Consider the following 23,220-nt stretch of genomic DNA (forward strand, 5'->3'; position numbering starts at 1 on the left):
TAAAAACCCCTTCTGGATTTAGAGGCCTTTGTCCTCATTTAAAATAGTTATCAAATGCATTTTTCTCTAACAGCCCGCAGCTTCCCTGGTGTTCAACCGCATCTGAGCCTTCCTGACGTCGTGCACGGACACTGAGAGTGAGCGCTCGTCCCCAGCGGTGTAACTCCAATTAGCCGGCGAGCTAGCGGTGCTGCTGCCAGACTCGAACCGCGCATAAAAGGAGTTCAGTTGGTTGGCCAGGGAGGCGTCCACACTCGTGGCTGGGGAGGAGCTGCTCTTGTAGTTTGTTATTGTTCGCAGCCCCTCCCACAAGCGTCTTGTGTCCCCCCGCTCCATCGGCAGCTCCACAGTCTCCATGTACGTCCATTTAGTAGTAGTAGTAGTAGTAATAGTAGTAGATGTGGCAAAAGGAATAGTAGTGGAAATGGCAGTAATAGTAATAGTAGTAGTAGTAGTTGTAGAATTAGTAGTAGTAATAGTAGTAACAGTAGTAGTAGTAGTAGTAGTAATAGTAGTAACAGTAGTAGTAGTAATAATAGTAGTAGATGTAGGATAAGTAATAGTAGTGGAAATGGCAGTAATAGTATTAGTAGTGGTAGTAGTAGTAGTAGTAGTTGTAGTAGTCATAGTAGTAGTAGTTGTAGTAGCAGTAGTAGTAGTAGTAATTATTGTGGTAGTAGTTGTCGTACTAATAGTAGTAGTAGAAGTAATAGTAGTAGAAATAGCAGTTATAGTATTACTAGTAATAGTAGTTGTCGTAGTAGTAGTAGTAGTAGTAATAGTAGTAGAAGTAGTAGAAGAAATACTCTTAGAAATAGCAGAAATGATATTAGCTGTAATATCAGTATTAGAAGTAATAGTAGTAGTGGTAGTAGTTGAAATAATAGTATGGGTAGTAGAAATTGCAGTAATAGTAGTAGTAGTAGTAGTAGTAAGATGTCTGGAAGGTTTGAGGTGAATAGGTCACTGAACTCCCAAAGCTGAGATATAGTGCGGTCATAATATTAACTATGTTAGTATTAGATTTATTGCCTCGATGTCATACGAAGAACGAAAACAACAATGGGTCTATTGAGAGGTCCTATGGGAGAGGAATTTTGTTTATTCCTCCAGCTCGACCAGAGGAGGAAAAGTTTCGATTTATGACAGGACTGAGGCTGAGCGGGCACCTATGGGTTGGAACCAGATGTGGTATGTTATCTCTGTACAGCTTTAAAAGCGAATGCAGAGCGTCACTTGGCAGAGATTCCATCCGGCTCGGGTCTCTCCCAGGACATCCATGGCAAGTCTGGTTTGATGCTGATTTGTGTAATAAAATTATTATTTTATTCAAGTCAGTGTCAGCGGTCACTCCTTCATTCTTCAGCACATCACACCCATCAAGAAACTAAACTACAGTAGTACAAGTAATTGTACTAGAAGTAGTATAAGTAATAGTATTAGGAATAGCAGTAATAGTACAAGGATTTGTAGTAGTTGTATTAATGGAAGTAGTAGTAGTAATATTAGTATTAGTATAAGTAGTAGTAGTAGTAATAGAAGTAGTGGTAGTAATAGTAGTAGAAGTAGTAGTAGTAGTAGTAGTTGTAGTAATGGAAGTAGTAGTAGTAGTAATAGTAGTTGTAGAATTAGATGTAGTAGTAGTAGTAGTAGCAGTAGTAGTTGTAGTAATGGAAGTAGTAGTAATATTAGTAGTAGTAGTAGTAGTAGTAGTAGTAGTAGGAGTAGTAGTAGTAGTAGTAGTAGTAATAGAAGTAGTAGTAGTAATCGTTGTAGTAATGGAAGTAGTAGTAGTAGTAATATAAGTGGTAGCAGTAATAGTAGTAGTAGTTCAAGTAGTAGTAGAAGACGTAGTATTTAAGTTTCATTCCCTCATCGTCAGTCTAATCAGATCGAGTGAGGCCTGTGTGCTCTCTGGTGTGGTCTGTTACCCACAATGCCCTGGGGTTCCTTCTCAACACTCTGCTTCTTTTAGCTAAAATAAGCAGAAGTCACTTAGTTCCGGAGGCTTCTATGAAAACACCCTGAAGCCCCCGTGCTGCAACTACAACCTGACGGAGCAGAACTTTGCTGCTTTGGTGAAAACCTTGAAAGGAGTAAACAGCATTAGATTCTAAGTTGGGTTTTGGTTAAGAAGTGCACCAACCATGGGTGGTGGCGGGACGGGACTGGGACGCGTTCTGCTGTGGATGGCGGCTTCTGGAACCTTCCTCAGCCACGGACTGCTGAGCAGGAAGTGCATCGCCTTTGAAGCGCCGCTGTCAAGCTCGGTGATGATGCACTACTACCCCAAGCTCTGCCCTGAAGACCTCCATGCGGTGCTCTGCGACTGGGTGTCGCACCTGGAGGAGGACGTGGCCGCGCTGCCGTCCTCTCTGGAAGTGCTCTGCATCTCCCTGGTGGTTGGCGTTCCGCTGGAACCAGGCGCTCTGTCCCGATTCAACCACCTGAAACGACTCTACGTGGAAGGAATAACGGACATTTCTCCAGGTTTCTATGAGAGCTTGTCCGACCTCAGGGTGTTGGGCCTGGTATGCAAAGCATTCAACAATTCAAGCCTGTCCATGGAGGGATTCGAACATTTAAGACACCTGGAGGAATTGGTCATACTCTGTTGCAGAGTAATAGTGCCGTCAACGGATGGTTTCCATGGATTCCAGCATCTGAGGCGTCTGGTGATTTTAAGTGCAATTTTTGATTTTTCTTCCGATTTTCAAGATATTTTGTGCAGATTTATAAATATTACATCACCGCTAGAAACACTGATATTTTACAGCGACAGCAAGAAAATATCGGTCACCAAACCGACCTGTGCACTGCCTTACAGCTCCCTCAAAGTCATTGGTTTCATTGGTTTAAATTTTCAATCCATTGAAGAAGGGGCGTTGAATGGTTTTAAACATGTGGACTATCTGAACCCAGGGAACCTGTCTTCAAACATGGAGGATATCCTGCTCTCTGGACTTAGGCGCGTCCATACACTCAATTTAGACATCAACTCTTCTCTGGAAGTGGTCTGCGAGACGGCACAAAGTCTCCACGTGAAGGTGTTACACTTTGAAAGCAGACGACTGAGCGACTCCTTCACAGAGCTCCGACGCTGCAGAGGGTTGGAGGAGATCTTCGTCAACCTTGGCACCAACCACTTTGACATCAGAGCTGTGCATTTTTTAAAGTCAACAAAACTTAAAATATATGGCGGGAAACCTGATTTGAATTTACTTTGTCAAACCAAAGAAAGCAACGTGTGGTTAAGAGAACTGGTCGGGACAAATAATATTATTGATGAGATAAAACCTGAATGCTTTAAATGCCTGAAGGCTCTGGAACGTCTGGATTTGTCGCGGAACAGGATCTCTTCCCTCAGCGACTTTGCGTTCGCAGGACTGGTTCATTTACAAACTCTAATTCTGAGTGAAAACCAGTTTTCTGTGATAAAAACAAACACTTTCTTTGGTCTGCACAGGTTAGAGACTCTCACCCTGTATCTGAACCACATCGACACCTTTGAACCCGGATCGCTCCATCCCCTGAGATCCATCAAGCAGCTTGATCTGGGATATTTGAGGCCTCCTTATCCCAAATCCTCAGTACAGCTGAACTTAACTTGCATCTTTGGGGTCATACCTCCAACGATGCGTCAAATGAACATAAGTTCTGTCTATTTACACACACTTAGTATTTCCATCGGCAGCAACGTTGTGCCAAAAGAGGGACTTGATATCATACTCAAAACTAAAGATGTCACCTTTGAGGACTGCGAGCGGCCATTTTTCAAGGCCATAACAAAACTAAAAGTTATAGGAAACAGTTTGCTGTGTCAGTCCAGCTTCCCTGGAACACAGCTGGCTTCCCTTCAGCATTTTGTTTTGCAGCACCACCAGCTGTCGGCCAAAACCGTGGATCTGACAGATGTGAATACCTGGGTGGATCTCAGGCACCTCGAGCTCATCAGAATTAACTTCAACCGCCAGACCCATTTCGGGTCCATGTTCCTCCACAACCTGACCAAACTGGAGTCGTTGATCCTGATCGACTGCCAGATTCTGACTCTGGAGGTGGGCTTATCCAAAGACCTCCGCTCTCTGAGGTTCATGGTATTGCAGATTGCCGGTGTGTTCACAATGAAGGAGAACTTTTTGGAGCCAATGAAGAACCTGGAGCACCTGGTTCTAGCAAAGCCTCGTTTTGACTGCAGCTGTGACAGTGCCTGGCTGAAGCGCTGGGCCACCAGCCAGAGCCAGACTCATGTCACCGTTTGGCAAGAGGAGGACATGTTGTGCAAAAACCAGGACGGGATGCAGAGCTTGGAGATGTTCGCGCAGAAACACTGTTCATTTGAAATGGGCTTCATAATATTCATCTGCACCTCCCTGACCCTGCTGCTCTTCATGCTGGTGGTCCTGTTGTACCAGTTTGACAGGGACTACCTCTTGGCCCTGTTCCACATCACCCGGAGCTGGGTAGGCGAGGCCCTGCGCACCACGCCGATGGACCGCTACCAGTACGATGCGTTTGTGTCCTACAGCGGGCAGAACGAGCGCTGGGTGGTGGAGGAGCTCCTCCCCAACATGGAGCGGCGAGGGAACCCCATCCTGCGGCTCTGCCTGCACAGCAGAGACTTCCAGGTGGGGAAAGACATCGTGGAGAACATCACGGACAGTTTATACCGGAGCCGCCGCACCGTGTGCCTGATCAGCCGGCACTACCTGCGCAGCAGCTGGTGTTCCCTGGAGCTCCGCCTGGCCACCTACCGCCTCTTGCTGGAGCACAGGGACAACCTACTGCTGGTCTTCCTGGAGGATGTCCCTGCTCAGCGACTGTCCGCCCACCACCGCCTGGCCCGCCTGGTGAAGACCAGAACCTACCTGGACTGGCCCCGGGAGCCCCAGCTGCAGCCGGCCTTCTGGGAGAGACTGAGAGCCAAGCTCCGGGCTCCAGACGACTAGAAAAGAGAAAAATAACGCCTGTCGTCACAGCTACTGCCTTCTTTTTGGATGGTTTCATATTTTTGTTTTTTTTATTTGTGTGTAACTGTTCTATCTACATGCTGTGTTTTTAAAGCTGGTCACAAAATCTATCACTCAGTTTTATCCATGGAAATAATAACAAATACGATATATATTATAGTGTCATGAGCATGTCCTCGGCATAAAGAGCACAACAACGATTTAGCAAAATCAAATATCACTGATGTTAATTTGAACAACTCGAAGCCCAAAAGTTTTATTTGTATTCTCACAGATTTTAATTTCAGTTGAAATGCTGAGATTTGTGTGTATATTTATTATTTGTATATATTGTATACACAAAATATTGCAACAATAGACATTTTGGGGAGATAACATTTGGAGGATTAAAAATGAAATGTTAATATTAAAAGCATTGATAATTTGAGGAAAAAGACATTTGGAAATTTGAAGAATAAATAAGGAATAAGAAAAAACAGTAAATATTCAGTTTTATTTACTCACAGTATCATCCCCCCTCATGTTCTCTAGTTATACATTATTTTCATATCAATTTATAGATTCAAATATCAACATATAGATTTGAATCTTGAAACACAACAGTTTGTCCTCTTCTGTTTAAATACATTAAAAATGAATGTGTACAATAAATAATGTAAAATAAAAGTGAACTCTTTGCAGCTGGTGTTCACCTCTCTGATGCCGCAGTGCATCATGGGGACATACACCTGTGTGGTCATGCGCAGATTGGTTTGCGCTTGCTGCGTTCGGGTTAAACTCGGAAATCGGTTATGCCGGTAGTGTCGATTTCGGATAGAAATTTGTTCCAGTGCTGTCCAGTAAAACATGGCCGCTGCGGTAATTGTGTTTTTTGTAATAGCTTGTTAATTTGTTTGTTCATAGCAGGCTGCCCTGGAATTCCTGTTTAAATGGCTGTACATTTGCACTTTGCCAAGTAAATTGCTGGAATTTCCGAGTTTAAATACTAGTGGAATGCAGCACGGCGTACTCTACGGTCCAGTTGAACCAGTTTCCTCGTCCCAACAAACCGGGGAGTGGAAGCAGCCGCTCCGTTGCACCTCCCATCTCACCAAATCAATTGTTTAATTTCAGGAAATTTCAGTGGAAACATAATAATAATAATAATAATAATAATAATTATTATTATTATTATTAATGTTATTTGGCGGATCGGGTGCTTTGTGTGAAACAGGACACACCTGTCCCCACCTGGAGGCCCCGCCCCTTCCCGACTTGACGCACCCAACCGAGAGCGACCTAAACAACACCGTGGCATAAATCCACACACACACACATATATATATATATATATATATATATATATACATATATGTATGTATATATATTTATGTCCATAGATTAGTTGATATTTCACGACCTGGGGGACGGTTTGTCATGGATGTGATGGATCCAGGAGCCAAGTCCAGTCCCATACAGGTAGGAACCTCTTTCCTTGGAACTCGTTCAGTGAAACCAAAAGCTCGGTGCTGCTGGATGGGCATCATCATCATCATTATCTTAATAATAATAATAATAATAATAATAATAATAATAATAATATTAGAGAATAGAAAACGTGACATGATACACTTCACAATAAAGCTAAAACAACATGAGCCCTCATGTGGCAGGTTGGGTTTACTGACAGATGATGGAAAAAGGTTAAAAGTCAAATTTTCTTTTTGACACCAGTGATCATTCTGACTATCTACACGGTTATTCAATAACATATTTCATATATATATTATACACACTTACTCTATGTACGTGTGTGTGTGCATATAATACATATATACACAGTGTATATGTATTCAGTGATATCAGACTTGCACAGCCTAAACTGGTCAGGTGACTCCAACAGAAACCACGAGGATGGAGGAAGTGAAAGTAGCTTGCTGCCCTTTCTACTTCTAAGTTCATCTAGAGTCGTATCTAAGTATCTCCATACAAGTCAGGAAGCAGCTTAGTGCCACAATATTGAGAATATTTAATGCCATTTCATTTTATAGATTGAAATTTGTACTAATTTAAATTCATAACATTGAAATGTTTCACCTTTTAAAATAAGGTTTTTGAATTAATTTGAAATACAAATATGACATTTCAAGTTTTACTATTTCAAAAACTCCATTTCAAATGATGTTTTTTTCAATGTTTAAAAATTCAGATCCAAAATTTAAAGTTGCAGATATTTTCCAAAAACGACATTCAGTTTTCTGGAATTCCGGTGGTCAAAATCGGATCAAAAAAATTCAAATCCAGCATCAGGGTCACCAAGGAGAGCCAGGTAGAAGCAGTCTGTACTGGGGACCCTGGGAGCCACCCAGTACAACCACAGTCTCTCTCTCTCTCTCTCTCTCTCTCTCTCTCTCTCTCCAGGACCCAGACTGGGACTCCGCCCTCCAGTTCCTTCCAGCTGCCGACTCGAGGCCCCTGGAGAAACGTCCTGGGGGCCGCAGGCTGTGGTTGGGGCTCGGCCTGCTGCTGTGCGCGCTGCTGCTGGTGCTGCTGACCACTGTGCTGGTCTGGCACTTCCACCGTACGTCCGTCCGTCCGTCCGTCCCCTTCAGTGGTTGCCAACTTGGCGACCAGCTGCTGATGCACAGTCGTCAACTTGGCAACCGCTCCTAAAAGTCAAGAGGACGATGAATTATTCCAACTGAATTCTCCGGCCGCAGGAGAGAAAATGGAGAAGCAGATTCTGTTGAACCATTTTTAATCCTCTGACGCCATCAAGTGTTTGAGCTGAGACACCAAGCCGAGTCCACAGGAGCTAGGCTAGCTGATCCTGTCTGCAGCCCTGCGTTGAGCTTACACAGTTAGCATGCAGCCCCTCAAATCCGGGGAAGAATTGACAAAAAGCAAATTTCCCCAAAAAATGGAGTTTCCCTTGGAGTCAAAATATGATATCAGGACCGCCTGGTGTTTCTTTGACATCGTGGAACAGCTAAAGAGACGAGGCCGAGGGCAGGTCACATGACACATTTTCTGGTCTCTGATTGGTTGATTTTGGAACTTTTCCCAGTAACCCTTGTACCCCGATCAGGATACGCTGGGAGCATCCCAGTTCGCTCCGGTCGGGCCACGGGGTATTTACTGACCCGGTCTCTCCCCTCCAGTGCGCAGTGACGTCAGGGTGAAGAAGACGTACATCGGCTCCATGGGCATCGCAGACCAGCGCTTCCTGACGACGCACGAGGATCCAACGAGTCTGGAGTTCAGGAGGCTGGCGGCGCTCGTCGCCAAACAGGTGAGGGCCGTGACGTCAGACCGGATAACAACCGAACCAGGTGGAAGGTTTTAGAGCCCGCCCGGCCCAGACATCGCTCATTATTTGATTTTTGTGACCACATCAGGATCGGCAGTTATGCAGACAATGTTTCCCCGTTTTTAAATGGGTATAATAAACAAAACAAAAAACACAGATTTTTTTATATCCTGTACTTGACTGTTTTACACTACTTTTAAGTTACTCACCAAAACAAGCGCAGAAGTCCGACTAGGCATCATAAATCCATGTTTGTTTACACTCTTGCTGAGACATGGGCACCCTCCAAGGCAGGAAGCCATGCTGCGTTCATGGGAAACTCAGAAAACAAATTCGTTTTGCCGAAGTGATGATGCGTTCACTGGAAGTCGGAAAAAATAAAAATAAAACTTCTAATATCATCTTTTATATTTTTTATCTAACAAAAGTTCTCTGTGTTTATTTTATTCATTTGTTTGCTTGTAAGTTAAACATTCTTAAATATAGAGAACGTTAATAAAATATATATTATATCATATTTTCAAATTGATTAAAACATTTTGCACTTGACACACTGTCTGTGAAAACATTGGTAATCGGAGTACTAGGACTCTCCAAAATCGGGATCGACTACGGCCCCAAAAATCTGGCATCGGTTGGGCTCTAAAAGGTTTCAATCCTAATGCAACGACATCACACATTTTAATGATGTCATACAATGAATCACAAAGCAACAGTGTAATAATATCCCAAAAAGTCATTTTGTGACACAATCACAATTGAATGATGTCATCCGATGTGGTGTTTTTTTCTTCTCAGCTGAAACTTCTTTACTCCAAGAACTCTGAACTGTCAAAGTATTTCCTGGAGTCGACAGTACAGGCGTTCAGGTTTGTAGCGGCTCAGAGGTTCATGCTGATCACACAATATTCATGATGGTTACTTCATAAGAGGAAATCAATTAAACGTCTTACATTCGATCCAGAGAAATATGCGAGAGCTGAGACGCTTTTTATTGTGAAAGGTAGAGATTGTTTCCCCTCCGTATAATGACGCAGAGGCAACCCTTCAAATTACAGGCCGTTATTTACAGTCAGTTCTGTGTCACATCATTTAATAGGCAGGCACTTCCATGTAATACACCAATAGTGGAAGCTAATTTAGCTAATTGCATATTGATCCTTGGGTCCGAGTATTTATATTTATTGAGCGATTCAGATACTGTTAAGTTACAACAGTGCAGTGCAATATAGATATTGATCAGATGAAAAAATATGAATTATGGATCAGTCAGTGCTATCTATTTATTGTAAAGCTCTTGTTATTGTGGTCAAACTTGTCTTTGATTCTTTTATCTTTTAACCCTTCCCACAGTGAAGGTGACGGTAGCGGCAGGGAGGGTGTGGTGGCGTACTACCAGTCGGAGTTCCAGGTTCCCGTTCAGCGCAAGGATTTGCTGGACGAAGCCATCAAGTCGTTAGAGAAAACTGAGGTGGATCAACCCGGTCGCCATGGACGCCTTCTGCTCAAACCACAGGACGCCCTGAACGTCAGAAGCGTGGTGTCTGGAGGTACAGGGATCAATACTGTGGAGATAGAGTGATCAATACTGTGGAGGTACGGGATCAATACTGTGAAGGTAGCAGGATCAATACTGTGGAGGTAGAGGGGTCAATACTGTGGCGGTTGCAAGATCAATACTGTGGAGGTAGAGGGATCAATACTGTGGAGGTAGCAAGATCAATACTGTGGAGGTAGAGGGATCAATACTGTGGAGGTAGAGGGATCAATACTGTGGAGGTAGCAAGATCAATACTGTGGAGGTAGAGGGATCAATACTGTGGAGGTAGCAGGATCAATACTGTGGAGACAGAGGGATCAATACTGTGGAGGTAGAGGGATCAATACTGTGGAGGTAGCAGGTTCAATACTGTGGAGGTAGAGGGATCAATACTGTGGAGGTAGAGGGATCAATACTGTGAGGGTAGGGGGATCAATACTGTGGAGGTAGAGGGATCATTACTGTGGAGGGGTGGGATCAATACTGTGGAGGTGGAGGGATCATTACTGTGGAGGGGTGGGATCAATACTGTGGAGGTGGAGGGATCATTACTGTGGAGGGGTGGGATCAATACTGTGGAGGTGGAGGGATCAATACTGTGGAAGTATGGGGATCAATACTGTAGAGGTAGATGGATCAGTACTGAGAAGATACAGGATCAAAACTGTGGAGGTACGGGATCAATACTGTGGAGGTACAGGATCAATACTGTGGAGGGAGAGGGATCAATACTGTGGAGGTAGAGGGATCAATACTGTGGATGTATGGGGATCAATACTGTGGAGGTAGAGGGAGCAATACTGTGGAAGTACAGGGATCAATACTGTACAGGTAGAGGGATCAGTACTGTGGATGTATGGGGATCAATACTGTGGAGGTATGGTATCAATAGTTGTTACACTAAGTTAAATAATGCAGGATCATCTCAGTTACCAAATTAGCATATTAATGATCAATATTAATGATCAATACTCGTGCCAATATCCTCTGTAATTTGTTCTCCATGTTTTCCCAGCACTGGACCCCCGCATGGCCACGCCCACATTCATAGGTAAGTAACATGGTTCTGTTGTCATGTTTCCTGTTTGAATGGAATTACATGAAGCCTGTGTTCAGCCCAGAAGGTCTTCACACTCCATGTCCGCAAGGAGGGGATGCTCCAGTCTCCGGGCTTTCCAGACTCCCCGTACCCGCCCAACACCTACCTGCAGTGGAGGCTCAGGGCGCAGCCTCGGCACCGGGTGCAGCTTGTCTTCCACACCTTCATCCTGGAGGAAAACTGCCAGAGGGACTTCATCAAGATCTATGATTCCTTGGCTCCCATAGAACACCGCATGCTGACCGAGTAGGATGGAGGGAGGGAAGGAGGGATGGATGAGTGAGGGAGGGATAGAGGGATGGATGGAGGGAGGGAGTGATATATTTGGTGCAGGACAAACCTCTCTGATGTGATGCAATACTGTAGTGCTGCTATGATTAGCATCTGATGCCTGATAAGGAGTGTGGTGCCTGGAGGTAAGGGTATAATACTGTGGAGGGAGAGGGATCAATACTACGGCGGTAGAGGGATCAATACTGTGGAGGTACGGGGATCAATACTATGGAGATAGAGGGATCAATACTACGGCGGTAGAGGGATCAATACTGTGAAGGTACGGGGATCAATACTATGGAGATAGAGGGATCAATACTACGGAGGTAGAGGGATCAATACTGTGGAGGTACAGGGAAGGAACAGACATAGACGATCCATCGTTTCAGCAGTGTGATTCCCACCTCTGTTCCTACAACACTGGGACCCTGCTCCCTACTGAAGGCACTCCCATCTTATCTCCTGCAGGAAGTGCGGCTACCCCCATGAGCCCATGGTGTTCCTGACCTCGGGGAACGTCATGCTGCTCACACTGGTCACCAGCGCAGAGAAAAACTTCCCGGGATTCCGAGCGTCGTACTCGCAGATCCCAATCACCAACGACAGTAAGAAATAAAATGGTGTTCTGAGAAGGGTCCAGATGTCTGGAAGCAAAGGGTTGTCCTGCTCCTTATTAGCTGCTGGATATGAATGTATTGCCGGGTTTCCGGTGGCCTCCACCCTTCTTCTTGTCTTTCTGTGTTGTCCAGCATGTGGCGGGAAGCTGAGCGGACGCAACGGCTCGTTCACCTCCCCTTTCTTCCCCGCCAACTACCCTCCCGCTGCTTCCTGCGTCTGGGACATTCAGGTGAGTCCAGCTCTGCACCCAGACCAGCACACCCAAACAGGTGGTGCATCCTCATAATGACCACACCATTTTCCAGAACTATGACACTGTTTTGGTTTTGTTGTCTTTCTCTGGAAGGTTCCCATGGGGAACTTCCTGAAGGTCCAGTTCACCAGTTTCTCTGTGTCCGGGCCGGGTCAGAAGGGCAGCTGCACCCGAGACTACGTGGAGGTTCACCGCCAGAGGTCAGAACCAGGACAAGTCATGGATAGTACACTTGATGCCATCCATCTATCCTCTAAATAAGAGTGACAGAACAAGGAAAATAGAACTAGAGAGTCTTGGTCCAGCTCTCTTATTCTATCTCCCTCCTTCTCTCAACTGTTGTTTCATCTCTCCTCTCTTATCAGTTCTTCCTCCAGACTTTGTGGGAGTCGACCTGACAGCACCGTGGTCTCCAGCAGGAGCAACCAGATGACCGTCAGGTTCAAGTCCGACTCTTCCTACGTGGACGCTGGATTTTCTGCCATCTACGAGGCTTTTGTCCCGACGGACCGTGAGTCAGAACTATCCCATCCCATCCGGAACCATCCCGTCCCGTCCATACCCAGTCAGAACCATCCCATCCCACCCAGAACCAGTCAGAACCATCCCATCAAGGAACAGTCAGAACCATCCCATCAAAAAACAGTCAGAACCATCCCATCAAAAAACAGTCAGAACCATCCCATCCAGAACCAGTCAGAAACATCCCATCCACGCTGCACTATGGGAACAAGTAATATTCACAACCTCATTATGATCCCTTCCTGTTTCCTGCTTCCGGCCTCTCTCCTTTCTACTTCCTGTATCTCTCCTTCCTGTCTCCCCTTCCTACTTCCTGTTTCCTGCTTCCCGGCTCTCTCCTTTCTACTTCCTGTTTCCTACTTCCTGTATCTCTCCTTCCTGTCTCTCTCCTTTCTACTTCCTGCTTCCTGTCTCTCTCATTTCTTTGTCCTGCTTCCTGTATAATGCCTCTCTCCTTTCTGTCTCTCTTCTTCCTACTTCCTGTTTCTGCTTTTCTGCCTCTCTCCTTCCTGTCTCTCTCCTTACTACTTCCTATCTCCTGTTTGCTGCTTCTCTCCATCCTGCTGCTCTCCTTTCTACGTCCTGTTTCCTGCTTCCTGTCATTCTCCTTCCTGTCTCTCTCCTTCCTACTTCGTGTTTCCTGCTTCCGGCCTCTCTCTTTTCTACTTCCTGTATCTCTCCTTCCTGTCTCTCCTTCCTGTTTCCTGCTTCCTGCCTCTCTCCTTTCTACTTCCTGTTTTCCTGCTTCCTGTCTCTCTCCTTCCTTTGTCCTGCTTCCTGCATCTCTCCTGTTTATTTCCTGTTTCCTGTCCCTCTCCTTCCTACTTCTGGTTAACTGCTTCCTGTCTGTCTCCTACCTGTTTCCTGTTTGCTGCCTCTTTCCTTCCTACCTCTTGCCTTTCTCCTTCCTGTCTCTCTCCATCCTACTTCCTGTTTCCTGCCTCTCTCCTTCCTACTTCCTGGTTCCTGTTTTCTGCCTTGCTCCTTCCTACTTCCTGTTTCCTGTTTCCTGCCTCTCTCCTTCCTACTTCCTGGTTCCTGTTTTCTGCCTCTCTCCTTCCTACTTCCTGGTTCCTGTTTTCTGCCGCTCTCCTTCCTACTTCCTGTTTTCTGCCTCTCTCCTTCCTACTTCCTGTTTTCTGCCTCTCTCCGTCCTGTCTCTCTCCTTCCTACCTCCTGCAGCGTGCCCGGGCAGGTTCCCCTGCCTGAACAACATGTGCGTTAACATCAGTCTGCAGTGCGACGGCTGGGACGACTGTGGGGACGACAGCGATGAGGAGAACTGTCGTGAGTATAGACAGGAAGTAGACAGGAAGTAGGAACAGATTACTTCCTGTCTGGTGTATCAGGGTGCATAGACGGACACAATTAAGTTGTTTCTTTCGTAATAAACATTGATAGATCCTCAATCATCCAGATCCTTACATAGGAAATGTTTGTGTTGACGTGTGTGTTTGGTGTGTGATGATGTGTGTGTGTTGATGTGTGTGTGTTGATGTGTGTGTGTGTGTGTGATGGTGTGTGTGTGTGTGTGTGTGTGTATGTGTGTGTGTGTGTGTGGTGTGTGATGATGTGTGTGTGATGATGTGTGTGTGTGGTGTATGATGGTGTGTGTGTGGTGTGTGATGTGTGTGTGATGATGTGTGTGTGGTGTGTGATGGTGTGTGTGTGTTGATGTGTGTGTGTGTGTGATGACGTGTGTGTGGTGTGTGATGGTGTGTGTGTGTGTGTGTGTGTGTGTGTGTTGATGTGTGTGTGTGTGTGAGTGTGTGTGGTGTGTGATGTGTGTGTGATGATGTGTGTGTGTTGATGTGTGTGTGTGTGTGATGACGTGTGTGTGGTGTATGATGGTGTGTGTGTGGTGTGTGATGTGTGTGTGATGATGTGTGTGTGGTGTGTGATGGTGTGTGTGTGTTGATGTGTGTGTGTGTGATGACGTTTGTGTGGTGTGTGATTGTGTGTGTGTTGATGTGTGTGTGTTGATGTGTGTGTGTGTGTGAGTGTGTGTGGTGTGTGATGATGTGTGTGTGATGATGTGTGTGTGTGTGGTGTATGATGGTGTGTGTGTGGTGTGTGATGTGTGTATGATGGTGTGTGTGTGGTGTGTGATGGTGTGTGTGTGGTGTATGATGGTGTGTGTGTGGTGTGTGATGGTGTGTGTGTGTGTGTGTGTGTGTGCGTGCGCAGAGTGCCAGGCCTCCCAGATGCGCTGCAGGAACGGTCATTGTAAACCTCAGTTCTGGAAATGCGACGGAGTGGACGACTGCGGCGACAACACGGACGAGGAAAACTGTGGTGAGTCGGTTGGAGGAAGGTGCTGCACCAGCTTTCAGGAGGGTGGAGCAGGGTCTACGCTGCACCACCCACATCCTTTCACATGGGGTCCACAGTGGTATCCTGGATACAAGGTGCATTGTAGGTATTTTCTTGCTTGCGCACTGCAGGTCAGTGTGGCGCTGGCTTGGTGCAGTGTCCAGACGGACTCTGTGTTCCAGACAAACTGCATTGTGACCAGAAACACTGCCACACAGCTGACCACGCCCACTGCAAGAATGGTAAGACATATATCTGTCTGTCTGTCTGTCTATCTATCTATCCTTTTTCCTTACCTGCTCATATAGTAGTATGTATGTACAGTATATAGTAGTATATATGTATATAGTATTAGTATACAGTAGTATATATGTATATAGTATTTGTATATAGTAGTATGTATGTATATAGTGTTTGTATATGGTAGTATGTATGTATATAGTATAAGTATATGGTAGTATGTATGTATATAGGATTAGTATATGGTAGTATATGTTCCCAGCTCTGCAGGTGCAGACGTGCACGCCCCACACACACAAGTGCAGATCTGGACGTTGCATCACCAAACTGAACCCAGAGTGCGACGGAGAGGACGACTGTGACGACAACTCAGACGAGGAAAACTGTGGTACGTTCCACACAGTACTACTGTGTGTACTCAGTGTATTGCATAGCACTGGTGTAATACTGACATAGCACTGGCATAGCACTGGTGTAGTACTGGCAGAGTACTGCCATAGCACTGCCATAGCACTGGCATAGTACTGGCATAGCACTGGCATAGTATTGACATAGTATTGGCATAGTACTGATATAGTACTGATCTAGTACTGGCATAGTACTGCAATAGTACTGTGGAGGCCATTCTGCCTACAATGCTCCTACAGTGTAAGGGTAATACGGCCAGCAGGTCATTGTCGCAAAATAACCCCCAATATGACGATCAGGTCATTTGACATTTTGGGACGAGAACCTTTTGGGGCGTGAAAAGAATACCTGGCCGAAGCCCCGCCCCCCTCCCACCGAGGAGAAAACAGAAAATAAAAAACGCATTAAATAGACTCTGACACTGGGTTCCTATACCTTAAATAATAAAAACACCAGACACCAAGGGGGAAGCTTGAAGGGGGGGCCTGGCTGTTGGATGGTCCCGGCAGTGGCTGCTGGGCGGAGAAGCTAGCTGCCAGCGGTGACCTGTGGTGGTTGCTGCGCCTGTTTCTCCCCCTGTCCTCCGCCGGACACCCTGGGTGCTGCTGCTGCCAGTCAGGAGAGGGTTGGTGCTGGGGCCGCCCGTTGAACCGCTGGTGGCTCCAGGGCATCTTCAGAAGGCCCCTCCTTGTCCCTTTCCTGTGCCGGAGCATCCCTGTTCAGGTGCCAGTGTGGCAGTTTCGTCACCACACGCCATCCAAATGGTGTTTTCAGGACCCTCCGGCACAGAGACACGGAGGAGGATGGGTTGTAAACAGCAGTTGATTGTAGACAGTGGCTCGGTGGAACAAGCCAGGAGCAGATGGAACATGTCATGACAGGGCTCCTCTCCTGAGTGAGTGTGGGGGCGGGGCTTTTACCTGCTGCTCATTACACCCACCAATGAGAAACAGGTATGCAGCCACCCTGATCCCAATCACCTGGATCCAGGTCAGGTGTGACTGCTTAAACCACACAATGGCACAAGGACCACAAGGATGTTTTTGGAAGTGAGAACATTTTGGGAAGTGAGGACATTTTTGCTGCTCCTCACTTTTCCCACTCGAACTTCCTCCTTTGTCTCCAAACATGCTGAACTCTGAATCCTCAATGAGGTCCTCACTTTACACCTGAAGTATGAAAAGTGGACATTTCTGATGTGTGTGTGTGTGTGTGTGTGTGTGTGTGTGTGTGTGTGTGTGTGTGTGTGTGTGTGTGTGTGTGTGTGTGTGTGTGTGTGTGTGTGTGGCAGCGTGCGGGGTGAGGCCCTACCGGAGCTCCCGCATCGTGGGGGGCCAGACGTCCCGGGAGGGGGAGTGGCCCTGGCAGGTCAGCCTGCACTTCCGGGGCAAAGGTCACACGTGCGGGGCGTCGGTGCTGAGCGACCGCTGGCTGCTGACCGCGGCACACTGCGTGCAAGAGGCCGCCGGGTACGTGCACGACGCCTTTCACACCACAACAGGGGTTCCCAAACTGGGGTCCACGGCCCTTTAGGAGTTCCTGATGGGGATGGGAATGTAGGGGTCCTGAGCAAAATGAACACCGCATTTCCTCAAGTAGTGACCAGTGCCGTTATTTACCTCCATCACAGAGGAAGCAGCTTATACCAGAGGCAGGGTTTTATATCTAATTCCCTCTGTTTAATAAGTATCTTTGATCATATTTTAGTATGAATTTCAAATCAAACTTCTGTCTGGGTGCCATGGCATGCAAACACGTTTGGTGAAAAAAGAGAGAGCGAGCTGCGACCCTAAAAGTCACACCTGTGGTGGTAGCCGACGGGGGAGCCACGGTTTTACGATTTCACCCAGAGATTTTGCCCCAAGAAGCAACCTGCTGGAAGCAGCAGCAGGAAACGGAGTAAATGAAATACATCGGCTGTAAAAACATAGAGTTTTGTTGCTCTGTTTGGGGGGTAGCGCTGCCGCTCCCATGGCTTTGCCCCTGGTGTTCTACTTTTATCTGTTGGTGTAGACCATGCCCCCGACATTTATTTGGGGCCCGGTTTATATTTGCGGAATATGGTAGTTTACTTTCTTTTACCCTACCTCCATCTACTCTAACTACCTAAACTGAGTTAGCCCTTTACTCCACCTCTACTCTACCTCCACCCTATATTACATGATTTGATTGTTTAATTTGTTGATATGAAGAAAATACTGTACGCCACAATATTATAGGTTATGATGGACCACAGCTCCCTCTAGTGGCAAAAAGTCCCACATTGTAACTTTGAAGATGGCTGGAGGCCTCATGGTTTGTTCTGAAGCAGGTATTCTAAAGAGGACCAGTGGGAGGCCTTCCTGGGGCTCCACATCCAGAACCAGGTCAACCAGTGGACTGTCAAGAAGAACATCAGGCGGATCATCCGCCACCCGGACTATGACCCCCCGACCTACAACAACGACCTGGCCCTCATGGAGCTGGACGGACCCGTCGCCCTGAACCAGAACATCTGGCCCATCTGCCTGCCCAGCGCCACGCACCACTTCCCAGCAGGCAGCGCGGCCTGGATCACCGGCTGGGGGACCACCAGGGAGGGAGGTTGGTTCACACCAGAATCATTAGAATCGTAATTTAAACCTAATAATAAAGACTTCTCACCAAAAACAGAAGTCACGTTGAGATGTTCCATTCCGACGTTTCTCTGATATTTATTTATATTTTCATATTTTCTCTATGAACTAAAAACTGGGGGGAAACAAGAGAAATTCTCTTGTTTTAGAGTTTTGACTCGTGATGAAATCTCAACTTTGTTCCTTCACATTCTGCAGTGAATGTGATGATGTCATCATTTGGTTGGTCCTCCAGCTTAAAGAACATTCAGGATGCAACAGCACATTTAAAAACACAACACCGACGTTGGTGTTTGACCTCCTGGAAGGATGATGATGATGATGGAGATGAAGATGCTGACAAGGGTCTCTTGCAGGCTTTACGGCGGCCATCTTGCAGAAGGCGGAGGTCCGGCTGGTGAACCAGACGGTGTGCAGCTCGCTGTTGGAGGGTCAGATCACTGAAGTGATGCTGTGCGCCGGTGTCCTGAAAGGAGGAGTGGACGCCTGCCAGGTAGAGCTGTAAAACCAAGATTAGACCTCACAATATCACACGAGATTACACTAGATCAATCTAGATCACATTAGATCACACTGGACCACATTAGATCACATTAGATCACACTAGACCACATTACATCACAGAAGACCACATTAGATAGCACTAGATCACATTAGATCACATTAGATCACACCAGATCACACTAGACCACACTAGACCACATTGGACCTCACTAGATCACGCTTGACCACATTAGATCACAGAGGATCATACTTGACCACATTCGATCACATTAGATCACACTAGATTACACTAGATCCCACTCGATCACATCCGATCACACAAGATCACATTATATCACACTGGACCACATAAGACCACACTAGATCACACTAGACCACATTAGATCACATTAGATCACACTTAACCACATTAGATCACATTAGATCACACAAGACCACATTAGACCAAATTAGATCACACTAGATCACACTAGACCACATTAGATCACACTAGACCGCGTTAGATCACACAAGACCACATTAGATCACACTAGACCACATTAGATCACACTAGATCACACTAAACCACATTAGATCACATTAGATCACACTAGCTCACACTAGACCACACTAGATCACACTAAACCACATTAGACCAATCTAAATCACACTAGATCACATTAGGTAACACTAGACCACATTAGACCACATTAGATCACACAAGATCAAACTAGATCACATTAGATCACACTAGATCACACTAGACCACATTAGATCATACTAGACGACATTAGATCACACTAGATCAAACTAGACCACACTAGATCACACTTGACCACATTAGATCACATGATACCACATTAGAGGACATTACATCACACTAGATCACACTAGACCACATTAGATCACATTAGATCACCCTTAACCACATTAGATCACATTAGATCACACTAGACCACATTAGATCACACTAAACCACACTAGATCACACTAGACCACATTAGATCACACAAGACCACATTAGATCACACTAGATTACACTTGACCACATTAGATCACACTAGACCACACTAGATCACATTAGATCACATTAGACCACATTCGATCACACTAGATCACACTAGACCACATTAGATTACACTAGATCACACTAGATTACACTGGATCCCACTAGATCACATTAGATCACACTTGATCCCACTAGACCACATTCGATCACACTAAACTACATTAGACCAATCTAAATCACACTAGATCACATTAGGTAACACTAGACCACATTAGATCACCTTAGATCACACTTAACCACATTACATCACATTAGATCACACAAGACCACATTAGACCACATTAGACCACATTAGATCACACTAGATCACACAAGACCACATTAGATCACACTAGACCACATTAGATCCCACTAGATCACACTAAACCACATTAGATCACATTAGATCACACTAGCTCACACTAGACCACACTAGACCACATTCGATCACACTAAACCACATTAGACCAATCTAAATCACACTAGATCACATTAGGTAACACTAGACCACATTAGACCACATTAGATCACACAAGATCACACTAGATCACACTTGACCACATTAGATCACATTAGATCACAGAGGATCACACTAGATCACACTAGACCACATTAGATCACACTAGATCACACTAGACCACATTAGATCACACTAGATCACACTTGACCACACTAGATCACGCTTGACCACACTAGATCACACTAGACCACATTAGATCACACTAGATCACACTTGACCACACTAGATCACACTAGATCACGCTTGACCACATTAGATCACACTAGTCCACATTAGATCACACTAGACCACATTAGATCACATTAGATCACACTAAACCAAATTAGACCAATCCAGATCACACTAGACCACATTAGATCACACTAGACCACATTAGATCACACTAGATCACGCTTGACCACATTAGATCACACTAGACCACATTAGATCACACTAGTTCACATTAGACCACATTAGATCACATTAGATCCCACTCGATCCCACTAGATCACACTAGATTACATTCGATCACACTAGATCATATTAGATCACACTGGACCACATTGGATCACATTAGATCACCCTTAACCACATTTGATCACATTAGATCACACTAGACCACATTAGATCACACTAAACCACACTAGATCACACTAGACCACATTAGATCACACAAGACCCCATTAGACCACATTAGATCACACTAGACCACATTAGATCACACTTGACCACATTCGATCACACTAGACCACATAAGATCACAGAGGATCACACTAAACCACATTAGACCAATCTAGATCACATTCGATCACACTCGACCACATAAGATCACAGAGGATCACACTACCTTACACTAGACCACATAAGATCACATTAGATCACACTAAACCACATTAGACCAATCTAGATCACATTAGATCACACTAGATCACACTAGACCACATAAGATCACATTAGATCACACTAGATCACACTAGACCACATAATATCACATTAGATCACACTAGATCACACTAGACGACATTAGGTCACACTAGATCACATTAGATCATGCACAAAGCACTGTGCAGTGTCTACCTTTCTGTGAAACAGTAAGAAAAAAATATTACTATATTAATTATAATTTCTGTATTATCATACACTGACCTTTGACCTGTGACCTCCGCAGGGTGACTCGGGGGGCCCGCTTACCGTCATGGCGCCCAGCGGGCGGAGCTTCCTGGCAGGCGTGGTCAGCTGGGGAGACGGCTGCGCTCGGCGGAACAAGCCAGGCGTCTACGTGCGGATCACACGGTACCGGGACTGGATCCGAGACCAGAGCGGACTGTAGCAGCTCATTAATATTCATGAGGAGGGGGCGGGGCCGACGCACCGTCATGGACTGCAGTTGGATATTCTGTCAGGTCGCTCATGGGCCGCCCAGATGGTCGTCATGGTGAAGAACGGATGTGTCGGGACTCATCTTCATCCACATCGAACTTTTGGATGCTTTATAATTAAAGGGACGCTTCAGGTTTTTTTTCCTAATGTAGATGCATTTAAAAGTGAGAGCTAGTTTTTATTTTGTGTGTGCGTGTGACAGGAAACAGGAAACTGACAGGACGGGCAGATGTGGGCGGAGCCTGAACCGAAAAAAGTGACTTGAGGAGGATCTTATACCTTTAAAAAAAAAACTAAAAAAAAAGGGACCGTGAGATGAATATTTCCAACCGTTATTTTACAAGGAAACGCTTTACAACTGAATTTAGAAGTTGCTTTAACCCGTAGAACAAAACGGACGCCATTTTGACCCCCGCGGTGTATTTATTTATTTTTTTAACATTTTATTTCTTCTTATTCCACATATAGATCGTGTTCCCTTTCCAGTTCATATATTTTTGAACATCCTTTTCTTTCCTTTCCTGGTTCATGCGTTCTAGGGTTTAAATCTCAGGGAGCTCTGCGCCGCCCTCTGGTGGCTCCAACCAGAAAAACCTCAACACCGCAGGGAGCCACGTCTCCCGCCGCTGGAGCCGTGGAGCTTTAGATGAGTTGCAACGGTGGGATCGCGGGTAATGATTGATGATGTCATCAGTGAAGTATGGCAGGATTTAAAAAAAAAAAAAAAAAGAGCAGACACAAAAAGATACTCCAGATTGAATTCTATCATTTCAATTCCTGAATGGATTTGGAACCTGTGACATGGAGACTTTGTCTGGAAGTCGCTCGACTGTTTTCCACTTAAAAACCTCGGCAGTCACACACCCATCCAATAACTGAATGATAATCATTTGTTCTGTGAAGAATGTTGTAACGCACGTCAAAGGGCGCCACAAATTCTCATTGTGTATAAAACGTCAATCTATCGATATGGAATGATATGGTGACATGTGGCCCAGCACCCGTCCCTATTGTAAAGTATTATTGATTAATAAGCAGGAATATTGTTGATTATTAAGAATGAGATTTGAATAGAACGATCCCAACCGGCACAACATGCAAATGAACACTTTTTAAACTGGTTTTCTGTACAAACTGTTGCCTCCTGTTGTGTTTTACAATGTAGGTTTTACTTGACTAGGTCAAATTACTTTTAAAGGGATACTGTGGTGTTTTTGGAAGCTGCAATTAATTATAGTAATTACTTATAGTAATTTTTAGTAGTTTCTGAATGTAGCCTTTTATTTTCACTGGTTATAAAGATGCAGGACTCATTTTATATTCCTTTATCTTTTTCATACACCCTTATCATTGCCACAACGGGGAAATTCACAATTTCTCTGCATTTACCATCCTAGTATCTGACGTATGTAGGGGCAGTGGGCGCCATGTGGCAGCGCCGGGGAGCAGTTTAGTGTCTTGCTCAAGGGCACGTCAGCACGCTACCAGGAGGAGCTAGGTAAGCTGATCCCATCTGCAGCCATGCACTGAGCTAACACAGTTAGCATGCAGCACACGTATGCACAAGCACAAGTACACGGATGGACGGACAGAGTGAGAGATACATACTATAGATAGATAAATAGATGGAACGATAGTGATTGATAGGGATTGATAGTGTGATAGTGCCC

General features: G+C 45.4%; 1 protein-coding gene across 1 annotated transcript; it reads left to right on the forward strand.

The window, feature by feature from the left end:
• Positions 1-6,386: 6,386 nt before the first annotated feature.
• Positions 6,387-22,695, forward strand: LOC307240656 (suppressor of tumorigenicity 14 protein homolog; the record flags this gene model as incomplete). Its single annotated transcript, XM_080014495.1, has 19 exons — positions 6,387-6,428; positions 7,371-7,530; positions 8,111-8,241; positions 9,058-9,128; positions 9,613-9,809; positions 10,815-10,850; positions 10,916-11,144; positions 11,640-11,776; positions 11,921-12,018; positions 12,136-12,242; positions 12,408-12,553; positions 13,747-13,851; positions 14,752-14,859; positions 15,009-15,119; positions 15,380-15,505; positions 16,817-16,994; positions 17,837-18,108; positions 18,497-18,633; positions 21,339-22,695. 19 exons carry the CDS (start codon positions 6,387-6,389, stop codon positions 21,498-21,500), a joined length of 2,553 nt encoding a protein of 850 aa, XP_079870621.1. The 3' UTR covers positions 21,501-22,695.
• Positions 22,696-23,220: the final 525 nt, after the last annotated feature.

The sequence above is a fragment of the Zeus faber genome (assembly GCF_960531495.2).
Source record: "Zeus faber genome assembly, chromosome: 15".
NCBI lineage: Eukaryota > Metazoa > Chordata > Actinopteri > Zeiformes > Zeidae > Zeus > Zeus faber.